Genomic DNA, 20418 nt, shown 5'->3' with positions numbered 1-20418 from the left:
GGGAGGAAAGGGAGGAAAGGGAGGAAAGGGAGGAAAGGGAGGAAAGGAACCCCTAGAACTGGTCAATATGCATGAAGTAGAATAAAACTGATCAAGAACAGCAATCCATACTTTGGTAGTTTTTCTCCAATTCAATATTAAAACTGTTTCTGAATCCAAGCACAGTGGACACCACCAATACCTTACCTTGTAGGGAGTAATACCAGTGAGACAGTATAAGTCATTACCAAATCTTTTCTTACAGAGGGGAAAAGGATGCTCAAGAACACAAGGCTGCAGATGATTTTCAAGGTTCATTTTCTGCTTCCAACTCTGCACTCTATAGTACTAATGTAAACCGGACCAAGAGATTCCATTTCACTGTACAATATTTTCTACCTATCTGCAGCCTCACACCAAAGTTTGCAAACTAAAAAATGCCAAAGGCAATATTAAAATAAAAAAAAATAAATAAAAATAAAAAGACTCCCCAAACTTTTATTGTTTCTTGGGAAACATGTTGTCATCTCCACCAACGACCCTGAAACCTATTATTTCTAAAAGCCTTACCAGAATTCATATCCTATGTTTGTATGATGTACAGCTCTACATTTAGGTCATCTTTATTAAAAGATTTCACTCTTACATCTTTACAATCTTCCTTTGTGCAACTTGTTTTGATTCGAGTATCAAACCATCTTACAGTGCCATCTTCACCACAAGAGAGGAAAGTATAGGGATCATTTGGTACTGTCATAATCTGCACAAAAGAAAGAAAGAATGAAAAAAAAGTATGAATACAGCCAGAAATAGCATTAATTTAAAATTAAAACATCAACATTTTGAGCAGCATTACAGACTGAAGCAATTATTACTCAAGTCCAGCTTTCCATTGAAATAAAGAGGAAAACTAAAAAAACTGGTGATGTTTCTTTATTTTCAAGAGAAGATTTGAACCACTGAAGTAGAGTATTAAATGTCACATAAGATTAAATATCTATAGGTCAAAGCTTACAGATATTTCTATTATCTTTTAACACACAACATACATTTACTGCTATCAGTTTTCAGATAACTAATCAATTTTCCTGCAATCATTCAACAAAAGCTCAGTTTATTCTCTATCAAGTAATAGAAGACAATAACAAACGAAATCCTCAAGTCTGAACGACTTGAAAATACTAAATGGGTTTTATTCTCATTGCCCACTCCTTTACATTCTAAGTAGTCCCCTGAAGCAACTCTGCAATAAAGGCTGTTACTCACCCACCCCCTCACTGCAATTCATTTTTTTAATTTTTTTTTTTTAGGAGAGCACTCTATTGAACTATTTTCCTAAGCTCAGCCCTACTCCAAGTAGGGAAGGCTTGGATGGAGTCCCACACGTATGGTTTAATTCAAGAAGGCCTTCTTAAGACAAAATAAAAAGGCAAGAGGCCAAAATGTTAAAGCTGAATTCCACAGGTCAGTGAATGCACAGGAAATGTCACATTTTTCACACTCTGCCTCTCAAACAGGAAACAGAGAATGTGGTAGAACCACACTGCTGCTACTACCAGTAACTTCACAGAAATTTATAAAGCCACAAAAATGGTTAATAGTGCAATACACTCATTCAACAGAGAGCAGATGAGTGATTCTTTAATGCGTTTAATGGGACGATTTATTCCCCCCCCCCAAACTCTTACTAAAAGTAACTTAAGGATATCTATAAATCTTGCTGCCTAAAGTGGGATTACAAAGGTGATCACCGCAGGATTCAGCGTTTTTTGTAGTACTGAGACAATGTGTGCTGTGCCAAATCGTTGTGCTGACCAACAAGAAGTTCAACAGGCAGGAAAAAGCCCAAGGTTTGAGCAACAACAGAACAACAAACTTCTGAGCTATGACCATTATTCCTCTATACATTAGTGTAACATATTTAAAAGACTGTTTTTCACTACACATTTCATTCAAATTGACTTTATTTGTGTCGTTATAAAAGCCATCCATCGTTTTTCAGTCCACTAAATTCTTCCAGCACATTTGCTGGATTCCCATGCAGAGCTTGCAGTGAAAATATTTGCTTTGTTCCAGGAGTGGTGCTGAATGTGGGAAGCTCTTATTTCTAGTAGCTGTATTTTGTTTTTGTTCATACTAATGCTACTTCACAGTATACCTGTAATGTAACTTGCACCTGCCAACTTTCATGTATGGTGTTTACAAATATATTCAGTAATTTATAAGCACTAAAACAGAGAACTGCAAACTCCAATAACTAAGTCATTGTTACTACATTTAAGTTCAACAAGAACACATTATATATGTATAAAGTCCTTTATAATAACTACAAAAAGTCTTCTATTTAACTTCAAAAGCATATAGTTATGTGATTGTTTTACTGTATTTAAAATATGAAGGTAAGAGTTGTCCATTAAAGTACGTTCTCTTTCTGAAATGCAATTCATAATGAAAGGCAATAAAGAAAAGCATTTGGCTGAGTAAAAATAAACTTGTCGTGGCCTTGTATAAACAACAAATTCTTCAGAAACATGTCTCAAGAACTTCTCCCTCTCTCTCTACTTATTCTCTTCTCACCCAGAATTAAAAACAATCGTACAATTATCTCAGGGTTTATCAAAATCTAAACAAATTTCCACATTCCTCTGTTTCACTGGATGTTTTTATAATGCCTTGAACAATCACAAACTCCAAGTTTAAAGAGCAGTACAAATTCAAACCACATTCAAATTTAGAATTAGTACCTCAGGGGCAGCTCTTAGCTTTTGTTATTTAGAGGATCCAGTGAGTCAAAGTTCTATATTTAATGTGATGATGTGGTTACATACAGCTGGGCAGTAACATCACGATATTCAGAAATTATCTTCCCACTTCAGAAAACTCTCAATGACAAGGTTGGATTATGTCAGAAGCTGAAGCTGCATCTCAGCCATTTGCTTAAAACTCCCTGCTATTATATTTCATGTGCCAAGGCTAAAAAAAAAAGTCTGCTATGCCACACAGTAATACATGCATTTAGTGTTCAAGTGTCAGGTTTGACACACAGCAACAGAATTTATAGCCTTTATAAAAAAGTATTTCCCAAAAATGTATTATAAACCTATGTTTTTTGAAGGGAGTTCAAAGCTAGATATGTTAAACCTCAGTGCAAAACTAGATAAGAAAAATAACTTCATAAAGAGACACAGTTGTTAAAATAGTCATTGTCACGGAGGGATTTTGATATTCCTTCCATTAACTGTGTTTAAAAACTATAAACAATCAATCTATATCACATTACTGTCATTCAAAACAACAATAATAATATGTTTAGCATATTTAAACTTGAGCTCTCTTCAAAAACAAAGGTTTATAATACATCTTGGGAAATACTTTTTATAAAGGCTATAAATTCTGTTACTGTGTCTTAAACCTTACACTTGAATATTAAATGCATGTATTACTGTGTGGCATTTTGTTAAAGCAAATTGCTGAATAAAAATCATCCCAAATAAGACCATTTTAACTGTGCAATATAGCAGGCAAATGTCCCTGCCCTCTTCAAGTAATGATTTTGAAAAAAAATACTACACTCCTACAACTAGCTACTGTTCAGTGATAGTCATTCTCTAGGGACAACAATAAAACTTGCATCTCCATTTGCCAGACGGGCTCTCCATATTTCTTCTAAAATATTTTTTAAACTGTTACTGGTTTGTTTTGACAAGTTTAACTTGTTATATCCACGAAATTTGTGTTTATCATCTGGTTCAGTAGCTTGCAGCGTGCACACCATCACCACTGATGACAAACAACACCTTGCAAGGAGACAATCTTTGCATCTCCTGTGACAGGCCGGGTCTGGTCTCTGTTACTGCTCCTCACCCACAACCACAACTGGCAGCTCCTTTCAGTTCTAATTTCCTCAGGAAGTGGCAATGACCTGGCAGACACCCTCCCCTACAAGGACATTTCAGCTTTAGGAAACAGCATCTCAGTCTCCAGATGTTGCTGTGAAAAGGCAGGTTTTTATTTCCGATGCAGAGAACACCCAACCAACGAGGGCAGTTCCCAGAGCAGCACAGAAGGCTATATATAGTCAACCTCAGAGAGAACAGAGGCAGTTTAGGCTTCTGGCTGGGGGCCCTGAGAACTGATGATGTTCAAAGGAAACAGCAGTTTCTCAATCAAAAAAACCCTCAAAAAATAATAGCGGACGATGCGAGCCTGGGATCCAGAATCACGTTTTGCAAAACTGAAAATACCCAGTCTTGTATTAAACCCAGGGAAAAAACCAAACCAAACCAAACCACAAATCCCAGAAACAGAGGGAATATCACAGGGTTCACTCAACCAACCTGAAAAGTGACCCTGCAGACAGGATGTGTTTTGACAAAAGGCTTTAGTGGAACATGTGTAATTACAACCATAAGGATACTTTTACTACATGATCAAAAATTAATTCTGGCAGTACCTCAGCCACTTTCTTTTTTCATACACTCCAATTGTTTTTAGCAGAGATTTTAAAATATTTTGTTCACTTAACATGCAAGGAAAGAGATCTAACAACTTGCTACGAAATCTGACCTAAATAGTTAAAAAAGCAAAGGATTTGGGATTTTTTCCCCCTGTGTGTATACTGTGGAAGTATTAAAAAACCCCAAACAAATAAATAATTAAAAAAGGGGAACATTTATAACCTAAGAAGAAAATAGTAGTATTTTTTCCTATTTTAACTACAATAAGTTTTACAAGTAGCACATTTTGTTACTTGTAAAAAATATGTAGATCAATTATTAAAAAAAAAAATAGATCAATAAATCTTATTATCTTCCTAAGTTAACTAACACTTTGCTCCTTCACTTCCAAACTTCCAAGGGACGATAGAAAACACTGTCATTAAACTTACAGCTAAAGAGTTAACTAGAATACACAATAGAAAAATTATCTAAAACTGTAAACACAGTTTTCAGACTAAGCTGTTCACACATGCTGAAATAAGCATTTCTTAGAAGGATTTAAGTTGTGAAAAAGGCATTAAACTGCTGAAAAGTTCGAAGGGGGAGAGAAGAGGGAGGGCACAAGGGGAAGAATAAAAATAAAAATAAAAATGCAAACAGCCATTGCTCCCACCTCCCAACCTACTTCAGGAAGAAATTCACAGCACAATTTAAATCGGTTTTGCTCTGCAGCACATTCATTCAGTGAAGGTGAATTCATATTTGCAAAAAAAAGGGGGTCTTAACAACTGGAAAGTCCTCCATTTAATTTAGACAGCACATTTCTTTGTTAAAGCCTACTCTAAGAGGAAAAAAAAAAAAAGAAAAAAAAGGAAAAACCAAAAACCCTCAAAAAAGATTGAAGAAAAGTTCTGTAATTCTCACTGAAATAAAATTTTCAGTGCTCTGGTTAGAATCTTGGGCAACAGTACAAGAAAATATGTATTTTCCCCATCTTAAATGACCATATACTCGTGTGAGGTACCTCATAGGTGGTTCCATAGTGGCAGGTGTACTGGCATTGCCTGTTGGTCTCTGCATCTTGTTCAACATTGGTGTAAAAAATGACTCCATCTCCAGAACAGGATACAATCTGTTTGTCATTGGTGCACGGCAAGAACTTTGCGCTGAAAATATTGGCCCTGTGCCCTGAGCGAATCGTCGTTAAAACCTGAGGCAGAAAGAAAAAAAGGAAGGTTGTACCAGGCTGATGTTTTCTGAGCAAATAAAGAATGGGACAATAACACAGAGTGTGGTACTTTGAAACATGAGTTATGCACAGGCTGCCAGTGACCTGCAGCGCGATACAACAGAGCAGAGAAACTGGTTTTATGCTGAATTTCTTCCAAGAACAAAGTGGTTCCACAAGAGACATTCACTTAGGCACTTGCATGAAGTTGTCTGCAAAATAAAAGGACTGGAATGCAAGTGCCACCTTTTGTTTTTACAGTGCTTGTTATACATCACATCGGGTTTCTCGAAGTGAAACATTAGTCCAGGGTGATGGTGCAGCCAACAGGCCACAAGGAGAGATTTAGAAGACCTGGAATATTGTAAGTCAAGAAGAATAAAGCATTGTAATTCAAGCCAACTTTATAGCCTTTAAAAATTGATGTTACTCATAAAATAAACTCACTCTAAAAAGGAGAACTGAAGTTTACAGGGAAAGATGTTTTGAAATCAGCCATAAATAAATAAACATTGAAGAACATGATTAAAGGGCAATAACCAAGACTTGGTCTCAGTGAATGTCTTTCATCTACAGTACAAGCAGAGAAGCACATGATTTACTTCACCATCGCAGCTGATTTTAAACACTTTGTGGTGACCCTTTATACTTCCTAACATACTTCTTATTAGACCATCAAAACTGAAAAAACCCTCCATATGCTTTCCTGTGCACTAGTGAACATTCTATTCTTACCTTATTTCCCCCAGCTGCAGCACTTAAACCAAACTGCATTTTTCACCACTTCTATTAGGGAAAAAATACTTCCCAAGTTGTTTACAGTATGAAAATTACTTCCAAATTTCCACTCAATTAACTTAATCAAAGAAAACATTATGCAAATGAAGCTGTTCTATCAGTAATAGCTCATGCCTAACATTTCAGAAGTGCTATTTCCCACCTTTTAAATAATTCACACAAAGAAAGATTACCAGTGTATCTGCATATTCTGAATGGTACACATGGCTTAGTGTTAAAAATAAAAAAATAATTATCAAACTCAGGAAATACAATCCATTAATTTTATTTCAATAAATACAGATTTGTTCAGATCTCTGCATTTTACTGAAAACATTCAACAGAAACTAGGAACTCTGTATCAGAGCAACTCAGAACAAGAAGTCCATAAGGTATCCTAGTTCAGATGACAGCTACAGATGTCAGGAGTCAATCCCACCTCTGATTTCACACTGTTGCTACCAAGAAAGAAATATTTTTTTCCTGATAAAGATGATCAAGGGACTGAAGCAACTCTCTCATGAGGAAAGGCTGAGGGAGCTGGGCCTGTTCAGCCTCAAGAAGAGACAACTGAGAGGGGACCTCCTCCCTGTCTGTCAGGGTCTGCAGGGAGGGGGCAGGGGATGGAGCAGGCTCTGCTCGGGGGCCCAGCAATGGCACAAGAGGAACGGGCAGGAACTGATGCCCAGGAAGTTCCACCTGAACATGAGGAAGAACTTCCTTGCTGTGCAGTGACCCAGCACCAGAACAGATTGCCCAGAGAGGGTGTGGAGTCTCCCTTGCTGGAGATACCCAAGAACATTCTGGACACAACCCTGTGTTGTGTGTTCTGGGATGACCCTGCTGGAGCAGGGAGGTGGGACCAGGTGACCCACTGTGGTCCCTTCCAGCCTCACCCATTCTGTGAAATGCTTCCTTATTAAATTAGGTATTTTTGTAACACAGGGCACTACATTGATGGCTGAAGTCTATTTTTGCTGCTCTAGCTAGTTCATAACAGAAAATATGGTGATAAGGGTATTTGCCAAGATGACAGATTACAGTACAGTTCTGATACCAATACCAATTTGCTCCCTTTTCCTGTATTGATTCTGTTACTCAAGCCAGAGAAAATCAGCTAACACAGCTCTAACAGTCATTAAAAACACCATGTCTAGATATTTCAGGAACAAAACTGATTATTAAGTCTTCCTGCTAGTACCTGCTGTTTTATAATTGCATTTGCAGGTATTGGGGGGAAAAAATAATAGTAATTAAAAAAAAAAATCTATCTCCTTCTCTGTGGTTATGTAAAATAAATAACTCAGCTAACTGTAAAAAATAAGAAAACAAGATATCTCCTATATTTCTTATTAGGCTTAAATAAAGCAGTAGTACATAATGGAGAATAAAAAACCAAAATTGTCCTGTGAGAGCATAAAGCTTAAATTGCTGCAACTATTAAAACAATACAATATTTTAATGCAATAATTACATAGTAAGATAATAATGTAGCAACTACCTGATAGTGAGATATTAAAAGAAACTCTGAACAATAAATAATATTGAACATCCTTTACTTGCATGAAAAATTCTTACTCTGCAAATCTCTCCAACAACACTCACTTTGGAATATATCCATCATCTACTTCATAGCTGTTTTAGACACCTTTTCTTCTTCAGCTGAACTCCCAGGCCAAGAGAAATCCAAGTCTCATGACACTGATCTGAACTTTGTCAGACTGACACCAAGAGTTGCAAGAAAGAGATGAAGTTTGAAAGCTATGGATTTATTTGGGGAAGTGAGGAAAATGGCCTTATCTATAGGCACAGGCAATTCTCCAAATCACTATAATTTTTCCTCCAAAACTCTTCAGGAAAGCAAAATATCGCCTTCTACTCAAACTCTCTTCCACCATCACAGCCACACACTTTGGCTCTCTCACCACATTTAATTTTTCATCACGTCTTCAGGGTTTAGTTCTCAGCCTCTGAGCGAGCACGGGAGAGAGGACAGAGAGTTCGGAGCATCTGTTCCATCAAACTACAGCAGTTCCTTAAAGAGCAAAGTGTGGGACACTGCTACTACCTGATGGATGCCAGCTGGCATTTCTGGAAACCATCCAACTGCATCGTAACCCCTGTGAGTGCAGGAGTGGAAAGGCAGAGACCTCTACAGCACCTTCTGCTTCACAAACCTACTCCCCTTGTATCAGTACAAATTCTGCTGCATCCACACACGGGTACACACAAGGCAATGTAATTTCAAGTGGGAGTGAACCATTTGAATCAAGATTGACACCTCACAGAAAGACAACTCAGTACATTACACAGAGCAAAGGCTAATACAATATTTTAAAACGAAAGTGAAAGGAAAACAATTTATCTGACGATAAGATTTCACAGGAATTACTGAATCCTATTTCTAGTCCTGACACTAATCTGTTGTGAGACCATGTTCCTTTTGTGCCAGACCACGTACCGTAAAATGGGATAATACCTATGTCGCAAGGGATTAGAATATTAAGGTTTTAAAGCACTGTGGGGTTTTATTCCCATTTATAAACACTGTAAAGTGCATGATATTATCTCTGTCAGATGATAATTAATATCTGAAAACTAATATATTGCAAAGAACTTTAATATGTTGAAAAATAATAACTTAGACCTTATTTTAAAATTAGCAAGTATCCAGAAACAAACCTACCTTTCTGCTGTAGGGATTACTAATTACCAGGTTGGTGTCATCTGAGCCAGATAAAATATATTCTCCTGTATCGTTCCAACAAATTGTATTCACCTGCATGAATTAAAAAAAACTTGTTTAGGCTTAGAGCAATTCAATTTTCCCTGTATTAAAACATCTATATTCACCCAACACTACAGAAATAGGAGTTAAGAAATTCAATTGAAATGATGTCATTTCTAAGTAGCTAGCACAAAAAAAAAAAAAAAAAAAAAAGAAAAAAAATCTGTGTTTTTGAAACAAATTGATAAGGGAATCACCTGCTTCACCTATGGCATCTCAATTACTCCCTCTGCTTCTCAAGAGTTCATTAGGTAAATTAAGCCTTCCCACAAGGGCCTCAGCAGCCACAATTTTACACATTCAGGTGCTTTAATGTACCAGATCTACTCCACAGAGTTCTCCAAATTTGATCTGGAGGGCATCACAATCTTTATTGTGGCTTCACCATATCCAAATTCTGACCATCCATTGCTTTGTGCACTTTTCGCTGACCACACTTTCTCAGGGAAAAGCAGAATCCATCCCAGATCCCTTTTGAAAAGTAAGAGTATGCTGGGAAAGAAGAATCCTACAGGGAGGTACAGAATCTTATTGGAAGAGCTTTACAATATATTTCCTTATCAATTCTCCTTTTCACAAGACTGTGCTTTATAAGGTGTCACTGAAATAAAGCTGTGAAAGCACTCAAAGTCCAGGAGGCTCAAAAAATACCCTCCAAGCAGCAGCTCATGCACAAGCACCAAGGACTGCATGCATGACCATTATTATTTCAAGTAGCCTCTAAAATACCTTCAAGTGTCAAACTGCAGCCATCATCATTTTCTGCTGGCTATATTCTGTTGGCAGAACAACTGCCTTAGTATGATGAATCAGAATGGATTATAAAATTAGTAAAAAAGAACTTTGTTCTAAATCCTTTTCTTTATGGTTTTGTTCTTGTTTGTTTTTTTTTTTTAAATTCAAATGTTTCATTCTGAGCCCCCCAAAAAACAAAACCAATTTTTGTTTAAAATAAATACATCCATTTTAGTTACTGCTTTAATTGCAAGCTTAGTTGGGGTTAGTTGCACAACCAGAATTAGCTGTTTCAGGTGGATCATATGGAGAACACCTTGATACACTCAAGTCTAGGAACTTTAGGAGAGACCTTTGTGTTACAACAAACATGCCTGTTCCAGAGTTAGCTCGGTGCTCAGCAGCAGTCAAATATTATTAGGACTCATTAGGAAATGCACACAAAAGCAAACACCATTCTGTCAGAGGACACATCCATGCACAGCAATTCCATGTCTTCCAGTTTTGGTTCATATCCTGCTCCCATATTCTCCTTTTCTATTACTGCCCATTCGAAAAGAGAAATTACTACAAAGAGTTATCTAACAATTTTTATTGCAAGAACCAAATAATTTGTACCACCCTGATGTGACAGAAGCTTACGAAATCCTGACTGACAGGGAAAAAGTAAGAAATAATTTTCTGTGGATCTTTACAGTATAGGAATGGAAGGCCTTAAATTAAACCATCACATGACACACTTGGCATTTTAATGAAACTGGAAGTCATTGTCATGGAACGTTCTGAACACCAGAAGTGGAAGAATATACATATTTATCAAAGTAAATGAAAAATTGTCAGAAACAAGCATGCACTGTCTTTACTTCCATCTATCCATTAAAGTCTGATGTGTTCTCTAAAATACCCATCAAGTACTGTCTGCTTCCCCTGTCTCAACTTTCTTCAAAAATATGTACTGGCCACTCTCAGGGCCAAGTTATTGGGCTCAACTGAGCATTGGTGTGACCTTGCATGGCCACTTTTATGATCTTATAACTCTGGCTGTCAATCACCAAGAACCACACATTCAACCAGCCCCCAGAACCATCAACCACTGAAATAACCTGTCCTGACAGCAACTGTACTCTGAAAATGTTGTCAAACATAGCACACTACTACAGCTAGGGCAAGCACAAAACCCAAGAATGTTTGTTTTCATTTACATTTCCCTTCAGGCAGACAAATGTTATCATTGCCCTAAAGAAACCAAAATGCTAATATAGGAATACAGGAATAGAAACAAGAACAAAATACTGAAAAAACCAAGGAAGCTATCAAAAAGAATTAAAAACATGATGTGAGAAAGAAGAGTTAGCAAAGAAATTAAACAAATTGAGGGGGTGGATGTGTATATTTATGTACAAAATCAAAATAAGAAGGACGGGAAAGCAGAGAAAACATTGAAGATGCAAAGGGGACACAAGATTATATAAATTGTAGCATCACAAGCCTACTCAAGACATCAATCATTCTCCTTTTAAATTCCAATTTCTTTGCACTGATTGCCTCAGTGGAGCAATTTCAACACACTACCTAGGCCAAAGTTGGTTCAAAAAAAATCTTGAAGTGAGATGACGCAACCAGATGTGTACTAGAGGTCTATAACTAAACAGGCTTTTTATTCTGTACCCAATCACCTTCTCGACATTGCTGTCCATAAATAAGCCAAAAAATATCAAAGGCTCTTAGTGGGATAAGTTTGATCTTTTTTTCCAGACAACACTGACTTTCCAGTAAGTGGTCAGTCAATACACACAGTGCTCAGTACAACCTATTGACCAGCTCTGAATAACCCAAATAAAATGGCACACGGATCACTAAAAAGAGATGCTCAATAAAAGCAGATAAATAAAAGTTCTCATCTCATTCCACTGGTAGCAAACCCATTTTTAAAATATCCTCTAAAATGAGGACTAGCTAGAAAATTGGTTTGTTTTTCAAAACCGTGTAGAAAAGCTACATATGTACTGCCTTCACAGTCACTTAACACCCAACTAAAAGCATAATGTAACAGTAACTCCACCAGGGTTTGGAATTCTTGGGAAAAGGTGTTAGAGCCAAAAGAAAGGATATATTAATCACAAATGGCAGACAGTTACTAACAAGGTAAGAAAAGTCAAAGTGTGTGTAATTAGCTTTTTTCTATTAAGTATTCCATGTTATTAATTGTATCTAATTTAATTTGCCACTCATCTAGCCTTGCACTGGGCACTTTTGATTCATTAGTCAATTAATCAAATATAAATTTACTATCAAAGACAATGCAGGAGGCAGTGCAGCCAATCTTAAACTGAAAAAGCAAAGTCCTCACTTCTATGCCAAGTGACAGGAGAATCAACTCTTTTGTGAACAGGATGAATTAACAGAATACAAGAAACAGAGGAAAAGAAATAAAAATGACTGTGGATATTCAGAATACCAGGAAGATCTCCCAAGCAAGGAAGGGGGTGGAAAAGGCAGTGCTTTTCATCTGTGGAGGACAAGGTAAAAACTGCACATTCTAACAATACACAAACTTCCTGTACTAATTCAAGCATAGCTTTGAGGACTACATCTAAAAATGACTTGCTCCCAGGTGCCATCCTGAAGGAGATGTGAGATGCGTGCCACAAAGGATGCTTGTTTGCTACTGATCTAAATGTCTATACAAAGAAATGAGAAATTATTCTTCCAGGTAATCCTCTTTACTTCAAAAATGTAATATTTGCTCATGTCAAAGGCTCCATCTACATTCTGCATCTCTACCTTCCTCAGCTTTCAAAGGGCCAAAACAGGAAGAAAATAAGCCATATTTTAAATGCAATTCAATATGGTTTAGAGTTGCTTTATCCTCTACTTTCCTCAGGCTTCATTGTTGCTGGTCCAAATTGATTGGCTTTTAATGTCTCTCCTTTGGATTTAATTACTTCATGAAGAAAATGGCTCATGTAACTCCATACATTCCCTCATCACCTTAAGCTCCCTTAGGATATGGCAACTTCTGGCACACATATGAATTTGACAATGTGAATCTTGTTGAAAGAGGGAAATCATGCCCTGGAAGGATGATAAGGTTACAAGCAGACATCAGTAGAGTAATTCAATTACCTCACATACTACAGTTAGGAACTGTGACTTCAAAGCAAGTGGAAAATTGGACTGTTTCGAAGATAATGGTACCTAAACTCTGAGATGAAAATACATCTCAAACAAGAAGGTGCTGTGGTAATATTAGTGCTACAAGAGCAAATATACTTGAAGTAATTCCAACAATTTCTTCACAGATATCCCACCTGAGTGTGACTATACAGTTGTGTTTCCCACAGGATCTCTCTTTTGTGTAACAGAGACCAAATGGCAGGTAGGAATCTGGGCTTTACTTTTATCCTCAATTAGTAAAAAAATTCCTTGCCTTAATTAAGTTGTCCACTTTGTCCAATTACACAGTGTGCTTTATATAGAAAATATGTCACAACTTATTCAACAGAACAATGCAAAAGTTCCTAAAAAACCCATCCAAACAAACAAACAGCAACCAAAAGCAACCCACAAACCCCTGCCATTTAACCCTCATAAAAACCCCAAAAACCCCAAATCCAGGAACACCCTTAATAAGACAATGTAGCCTTTATTCCCCACATCTGAAATGCATACTGACTCAGCAGCTGTGGGAAATTAGGAAACAAAAGACCCTAATTACCATTGATGGTATAACCATTTTAATCAGCTAGAGCATGGTAATACCATTGACTTTTATTTCACAGATGTTTTTTTAAGCAAATAGTAAGAAATTACACTGAATGGTTGCTGGCCATACAAGATTATTCCTCACAAAAGACCACACAGTAAAGGACAGCAGAACTCCCAATACCCCATTCTTTAAAGGCGAAGAGTTCTGAGCGAATTCAACTTCTAGAGACATTTTTTTCAAACTGTAGCAGTATTTTAAACACCTGCACATAATGCTGCAAGTTCGCAATTAAAACGTTTTCCTCCCGTGGAAACAATCAAGTTAGGTCACGTGTTAAAGAATTTTTTAAAAGCTAGCACAGTCAAATCAAAAGTAGCTTTCAAGTACATATCCACCAGATAGATCCACGAAACACCAAATAGCAAACACCAAATCTGCAATTTCCATTACATGAAGCAGATGTAAATTAAAATAGAGATCAGTCACTCCATTTTTAACAGGTAGTGAAGCACTACTTTCCTGTCCTCTGCTTTTAGAGGAAAAAAATACTATTTTTACAAGAAAACCAAGAAAAAAACAAAAACAACCAATCAATTTAAGGAAAAGAAACTTGAAAAATTTAATCTTAACTATTTGAGGAGAAGAAAAGTTACTAGAAGAGAAACTGCAAAGTAAAAAATTCACTGTTACAATCTTGAATATAAAAAATTGATACATAACTTTCTACACATAGATTCCTAGAATGGTTTGGGTTGGAAGAGACCTTACATCATTCTTATAACATTTCTTGAAAGAAGAAAAAAAAAAGAGAAATCAATGCATTTGTTTTATTATGTCAACACCATCTGTACCAGAACATTAAACTTACAATGGTAGGCAGTACAGGAGAAGTAGCTGACATTTTATACACAGCAATTTTAATCCTTGCCTTCTCCAGTCTCTCAAAAATACAGGCATATCCAAATCATCCTTCTGATCTCAAGAAGGCTGGATGTTAACAACACTTTTTCTTTAAAACTACTCCTGTGTCAGTTAGCAATTATAACACTCCTTAATTTAAAACTACAAGTGTAAGCTAAAGTAATCCTTACATTTGAACAGCTTTAGAAAGAAACATGGTAAAGTATGAAAGTTACACTTAAATTTTCATTTTTTTTTTAATAGCATACTTTCACTTTTCAGATATCTTGTATAACAAAGACTTAGAGAGTCATGAATTTCTGCTCTATTCATTGAAGGTAACATGGCAACCTCTTTGCCCTCTACCTAGTTTAAGTGAAACCTTTTCTTTAAAAGAATATGATTTAAAATATTTGGACCACTTTCAATAATTCAGTATTCAAATAAACAACATTTCAAGTTATGGTATTGCCTTTCGGGGGAGGTTTGTTTTTGTTTTCATTGTCTCTTTAACTAAGCATGTAGCAGAGGATCATTTGCTTTTTAGACTTGAAGAATAAATCACTCAAAACACTAATACAAAATATATCAACACAGCAAGAAACTGCTAAAAATTCCTTTTAACATGAGTCCTAACTGAAAAGGCAGGAATGTGTTTTACTGGCACTGGATATTAATTCATTCAGCACTAGACACAGACAAGGATCAGATACTTTGGTTCAAAGACAAAGCATCAGATGTTTAAGAAACAAATACCTAGAGAATTCAGATGTAGGTCTCAGCAAGCAGAGTTGTCCTGCTCAGCTTTAATGCATAGTATTTGCATTTTTAAGTTAAGGAACTATTACCATGGCAACAAAATCAAAATTTAACGTCTTTCAACAAAGAAAAAAGCGACAGGTGACTTACACATCCATCATGCACATTCAAGGTTGCTTCAAGTTTTAATCTTTGGATAAATTCTCTTCTCCCTGTAAAGAAAAACACCAACTAATTACTTTTTAAAAACAATAACACTGAAGAAGTAGTTAAGACCCTGCTAATGAGCACTCACAGCTAAAAACCTAAACAATAAAGAACTAGAATACAAATGTAAATCTTGAAACAGTTCATATGGTATTGTTATTTCAGCAAAGAACTGAAAGGTGATCTTCCAAACATTGCCTACAAATCTACATCTCCTCTTCAACTAGAGAAAACCCAGCTTCAATTTTGTTATTAATGCTGCATTTGGAAAAGTAACATTTAAGACCAGTAACATTCCATATATTTAAGGGATAAAATACAGTGGAAACTTCTGGAAAGATGATGTGAGAGGAAGAAACAAAGGGGAAACAAGGAATCTATAAATGCATATTGAATAAGGCAAGGCCCTCAGAAAATTATGTCCTTATTCCCCATATACATTCTGATTTACCAGTGCACTTAAAAACACCACTGTACAAAACACATGAAGAGGGAAAAATAAAGTAAATTGACAAAAATGTGGTCTTTTCCTGAACTAGATGCTTAAGCACACAGCTTTCATTTAATTCAGAGTGCCCCCATTCTATGAAAACAGGCTATAATGAACCTAACATTCCCTTGAAAGCACTTTCAGAAAAGACAAATACTGATGAACCTGATATTTTTACTTGAATCCTAAAAGCATTTAAACTCAACGATCATCAACTTTTTTTCCCTGTGTTTGTACAACTCTCGGAACAAAATTCCAGGTAAGAATATCAGATTGTAGATCTATGCTCGGCTGCACTGTTTTCAAATATGAGACTATGGAATTCACTCAAAATCGACCTTCCTTTGAAGAAACTACAGAATCAGGAAAAGAACTACAAGGGCATGTAGCGACAGGACAAGGGGGAATGGCTTTAAACTGAGAGAGAATAGGTTTAGATTAGATATTGGGAAGAAATTCTTGGCTGTCAGGGTGGGGAGGCCCTGGCACAGGTTGCCCAGAGAAGCTGTGGCTGTCCATTCCCTGGAAATGTTCCAGGCCAGGTTGGATGGGGCTTGGAGCAACCTGGTCTAGTGGAAGGTGTCCCTGCTCATGGCAGGGAGATTGGAATTAGATTATCTTTAAGGTCCCTTCCAATCCAAACCATTCTGTGATTCTAGTTCACTATTCTTTCTTCATCCATTTTTTCCCCCTGGAGGAACAGATTTGGCCGTAGGTTCTTAATGGTTGGGATTTGCACCTTTCAGTTAAATCCTATTATTTTTACAAATCACAGAATAATTTCTGTATTTTCAATGAAGATTTCTGTTTTCAGGCTAATTTGATTTCACTTGTTTTTAAGTAAGTGTGAATACAGAGGTGGGAAATATCACCTGCTGCATCCTTGTATCTCACTCTGCGTGACAGAAACCCAACAATTTGCTGCTGGGCTGCTACTGTAATGCAAAATACAGTAAGACATGACCCCCAGATGCATAACTTCATTAAGAAAGGTATACTCCACAGGCCAACACAAAAATCCAGTGTTTGCCAGTCCCATCACGCTTTCAGTTGCAGAACAAAAAAGTTTGACAGCACTGGGTGATTCTTGGGCACAGCATATAACAGATCTGGATGTGAGATGTGCTTGCTCAGAATCCTCTGGACACACACACTGAAGATCACTAACTAATTTTTAAAATAAAGCAGAGCAACAGACTCTTTTCTCCTTACTGTATGCTCTGGTCTTAATCCAAACCACTTAAACCAGCAAGTGAGAAGCAGTAGCTGTGTTCCAATCCCACCTTCAACTGCAATTTTTATTTCCTTAGAAAAGTTGACAAAATTAGATATGAACTGGCTTGCTCTTGTTGTTAGATTAGGATTTTTTGGTCTTAATAAGACCACTGTACCTACATAACTTTCAGTAAATGTTTAACTTGAGATGCAGATTTAACACTTGCCCATTTAAAAACACTAAAAACATGTGTTAGAATTGCACATGCTAGCACATGTGATTTGTTATATATGTGATTAGTTATTTATCATTTGATCACTATCTATCTAAATACTGGTGTGAGGGAGGAATTAAATACAAGCAAATCTACAACACTTACAGTTTCCTTATTCCCTAAAGTAAAGAGGGGGTAAGGGAGAAAACAGTTAAAATGTTTTGCCTCCAAAAACCTATTTCATTAAGTACTGAACACCATAAGACAACTGAATGGATTGTTTCTAATTTGTCCTGTCACTTAAAACTAGAACCACTGGATCCTAAGGGGTGGGTTTTTTTCTGAAAGAAAAAACTGAACTACTCTAATAAACTGACCTGAAGAAAATATTGCCTCTGCATTTGCTGTTGTTAAAAGCTGAGTTAAAGCAGTGAATCTGTGTTCCCTGTACTTCAGCAATGACTTCCATAGTTTCACTGGTTTGCTAACAAAGCCCAGCAATAAGTACTAGAGTACTTTTCACTTGATTATTTTTGTCACTGACCCATTTTTATCGCAGTAAAAAAAAAAATAAAACCCCAATCCTTTTGGGGTTGTTTTGTTTTATTGTTCAGGTGCATCACAACTGTTGGATGTTCTAACAGTTGAACTTTCCACACCAAGGACTCTGCTCTCATAGGTGACAAGAACCTTCATAATCCTTAACTCTCATTCATCTAATCCCATGGATACCTGTTCCCTCCACCTTCCAATACAGGCAGCCCTCCTGGCTCCCCTTTCAGCTACGATGATGGAGGAGACCCCAGTCTTTGACAAAACCCCAGGGAGTACTTTTTTCTTTCAAAATCAGCATCAAGACCTGTGTCATGTTTTGGTTTTTCACCACCCAATACTGTGTGCAGGCTCTTGTGGGAGCCAGAAACTATTTCTTTTTCCCCTTAACTAAGAACTGCCACCAGAAACAGAATAATTGATTTCTGTGAGGATATTTCAACATATCATTTCCTGTATTCAAATAGGGCCTATCTAAGACAGGGATCAAGTGATCAAAGTGTCATCACCAAGATTATCTCACCGGACAGTGGAGCATACATGGGGTTTGCTCTGAATCTGCTCAGGTAAAGCTATGGACAAGAATCCGATAAAACAAACCAAAAAAAGCCCTCTTAAATTTCAAATGGCAATGATGAGCCCCCTGTGAAGCGTTTGCAAAACTGAAATTTGGAAAGCTATCAAGCTAATGCTCCACCCACCCATTTTCACTAGACATTGTGCACCAGCTGAAGCCTCAAGGTCCAGTACCACTCTCAGTAGAACGATCAATAATATTTTCAGTTTTTATCCATCTACCCATTTTCACCAACATTATGCACTGCTGAAACCTCAAGGTACAGTGAAACCCTCAATACAGTGATCAGTATTTTTTTTTAATATATTAATATTGAGACTAGAGGAGCATTTCCAAGGCCATGTTCTATTTGTGAAAGAAGTACCACCTTCAGTCATTCATAATATGAATTTAAAGATGGAAGAGCAGGCAAAAGAGAAATTGCAGCTGCTTCCTTGTGACTTTATTTCTACAAAACATCCACTGCACACACAAGGTCAAACCAAAGGCTGCCTTGCTGCTCCCATCTGGAGAATTACCTAACTTGGGTGTTTGGAAGCATTCACAGCTCTAGTCTCGCTTCAGGGAGCAACACCAAAATACCACAATGTTCCTTGTATTCCCGGCTCACCATCCTTATGGCACCATTTAGGTCACAATCCTCAGTTCAGGAATTGCTGATCAGGTGCTTTCTCCATGGCTATTTTGGCAGAGGTACACATGTCTTTCTTTTGTAAGCAACTTTGAGTCAAAGCTGCTTCAGAACTGATGACAGCAGAGAAGTTAAATGCTTTGAGCATGTAAAACCTTCTTATATTCAAAACTGTGCTCCGGAATTTCCCCCTGAAGAAGTACAGATCATTTCACGATGAAGGTTTAGCTTTAAAGTGCATTTGTGCTCTACAGAAATACAACTACACTTTGATCCAAAGCAGCACCACCGTGGCATGAGACACTAAAAGACAACCACTATTCAGTAATAGATCCCATTTATCAAATGAACACTCATTTATATCAAGCTGGCTCTTTCCAAGGCCAAGTCCCTCAGCGCTGGCTTGCTGTGACATTTGGAATGCCCTAGTTTAAAACTGAAATGGAGCCAGCATCTGTTCCCAATGCAGAGCACATGTTATCCTGCACTCTAAGTGCATTTCAAAACCACTCCTGATTTTTCAGGGTAGAGTTTACGGGTTTCTGAAGCAACTCCACAAAAAGATGGCAAATCCAGTTCTTTTGTATACAGCTTATTTTGCTCAAACTCTACATATGTCAAACTCTGCATCATTATCCAACATAATTTCTGATGCACACCTCAACAGGCTGTTTTTTCAGCAACCAGAATTCTCCATCTACCATGCGGTAAACAGGACTATACACAATATGCACTGAATTAACTTTTGTCGAGGTAAGTTAAAATTCTTGAAGATGAATTAAAATCTTGAAAATAATTTGTTAGCTATATGGGCTGACAGTGGCCCCATTTTATAGTCATCAAACTGTGACATGGGAAACTGAAGCAATTTATCAAAGGAAAGAGTGAACCAGCAGTGCTGACAGAGACTAAATCCATTGGTGTGACCTCCAGTCCTTTGAACAAGGCCCTGAGTTATATTTCTTCATTGTTCTGTACTACTGTATAAATGCCAAAAAATTATAATCTTAGTTCTGTCAATGTTTGAAAGAATACCTTTCAAGTGACTATGAGCAACTACTTTACTATGGTTTAAGTTCAAAATTGGTTAACCTGATTTTTTCTCTGCTCTTAATGATATATCACACAGTCTGAAAGTTTGAACACTACAGAGAAAACAGAAGATATTTTAGTGTCTCAGAAGAGACTTACTTACCATTTTAATACCTAAGAGCTTT

The 20418-nt window shown here is 36.9% G+C and overlaps 1 protein-coding gene across 7 annotated transcripts in view; it reads right to left on the bottom strand.

Moving 5' to 3' along the window:
* DCAF6 (DDB1 and CUL4 associated factor 6) overlaps positions 1-20418 on the bottom strand; it is an 85732-nt gene that overhangs the window by 50464 nt on the left and 14850 nt on the right. For all 7 annotated transcript variants that reach the window (XM_027692645.1, XM_027692646.1, XM_027692647.1 and 4 more), the window contains exons 2-5: positions 15465-15526; positions 9110-9202; positions 5443-5628; positions 626-739 (exon numbers count right to left, since the gene is read on the bottom strand). In XM_027692645.1, the coding sequence (XP_027548446.1) occupies positions 626-739; positions 5443-5628; positions 9110-9202; positions 15465-15526 (455 nt within the window). The remainder of the gene's footprint in view (positions 1-625; positions 740-5442; positions 5629-9109; positions 9203-15464; positions 15527-20418) is intronic.

Source organism: Neopelma chrysocephalum, unplaced genomic scaffold (genome assembly GCF_003984885.1).
Source record: "Neopelma chrysocephalum unplaced genomic scaffold, ASM398488v2 Primary Assembly neopelma1_87, whole genome shotgun sequence".
NCBI lineage: Eukaryota > Metazoa > Chordata > Aves > Passeriformes > Pipridae > Neopelma > Neopelma chrysocephalum.
Note: the sequence above shows the minus strand (reverse complement) of the source record. Positions and strands in the feature narration are given on the sequence as shown.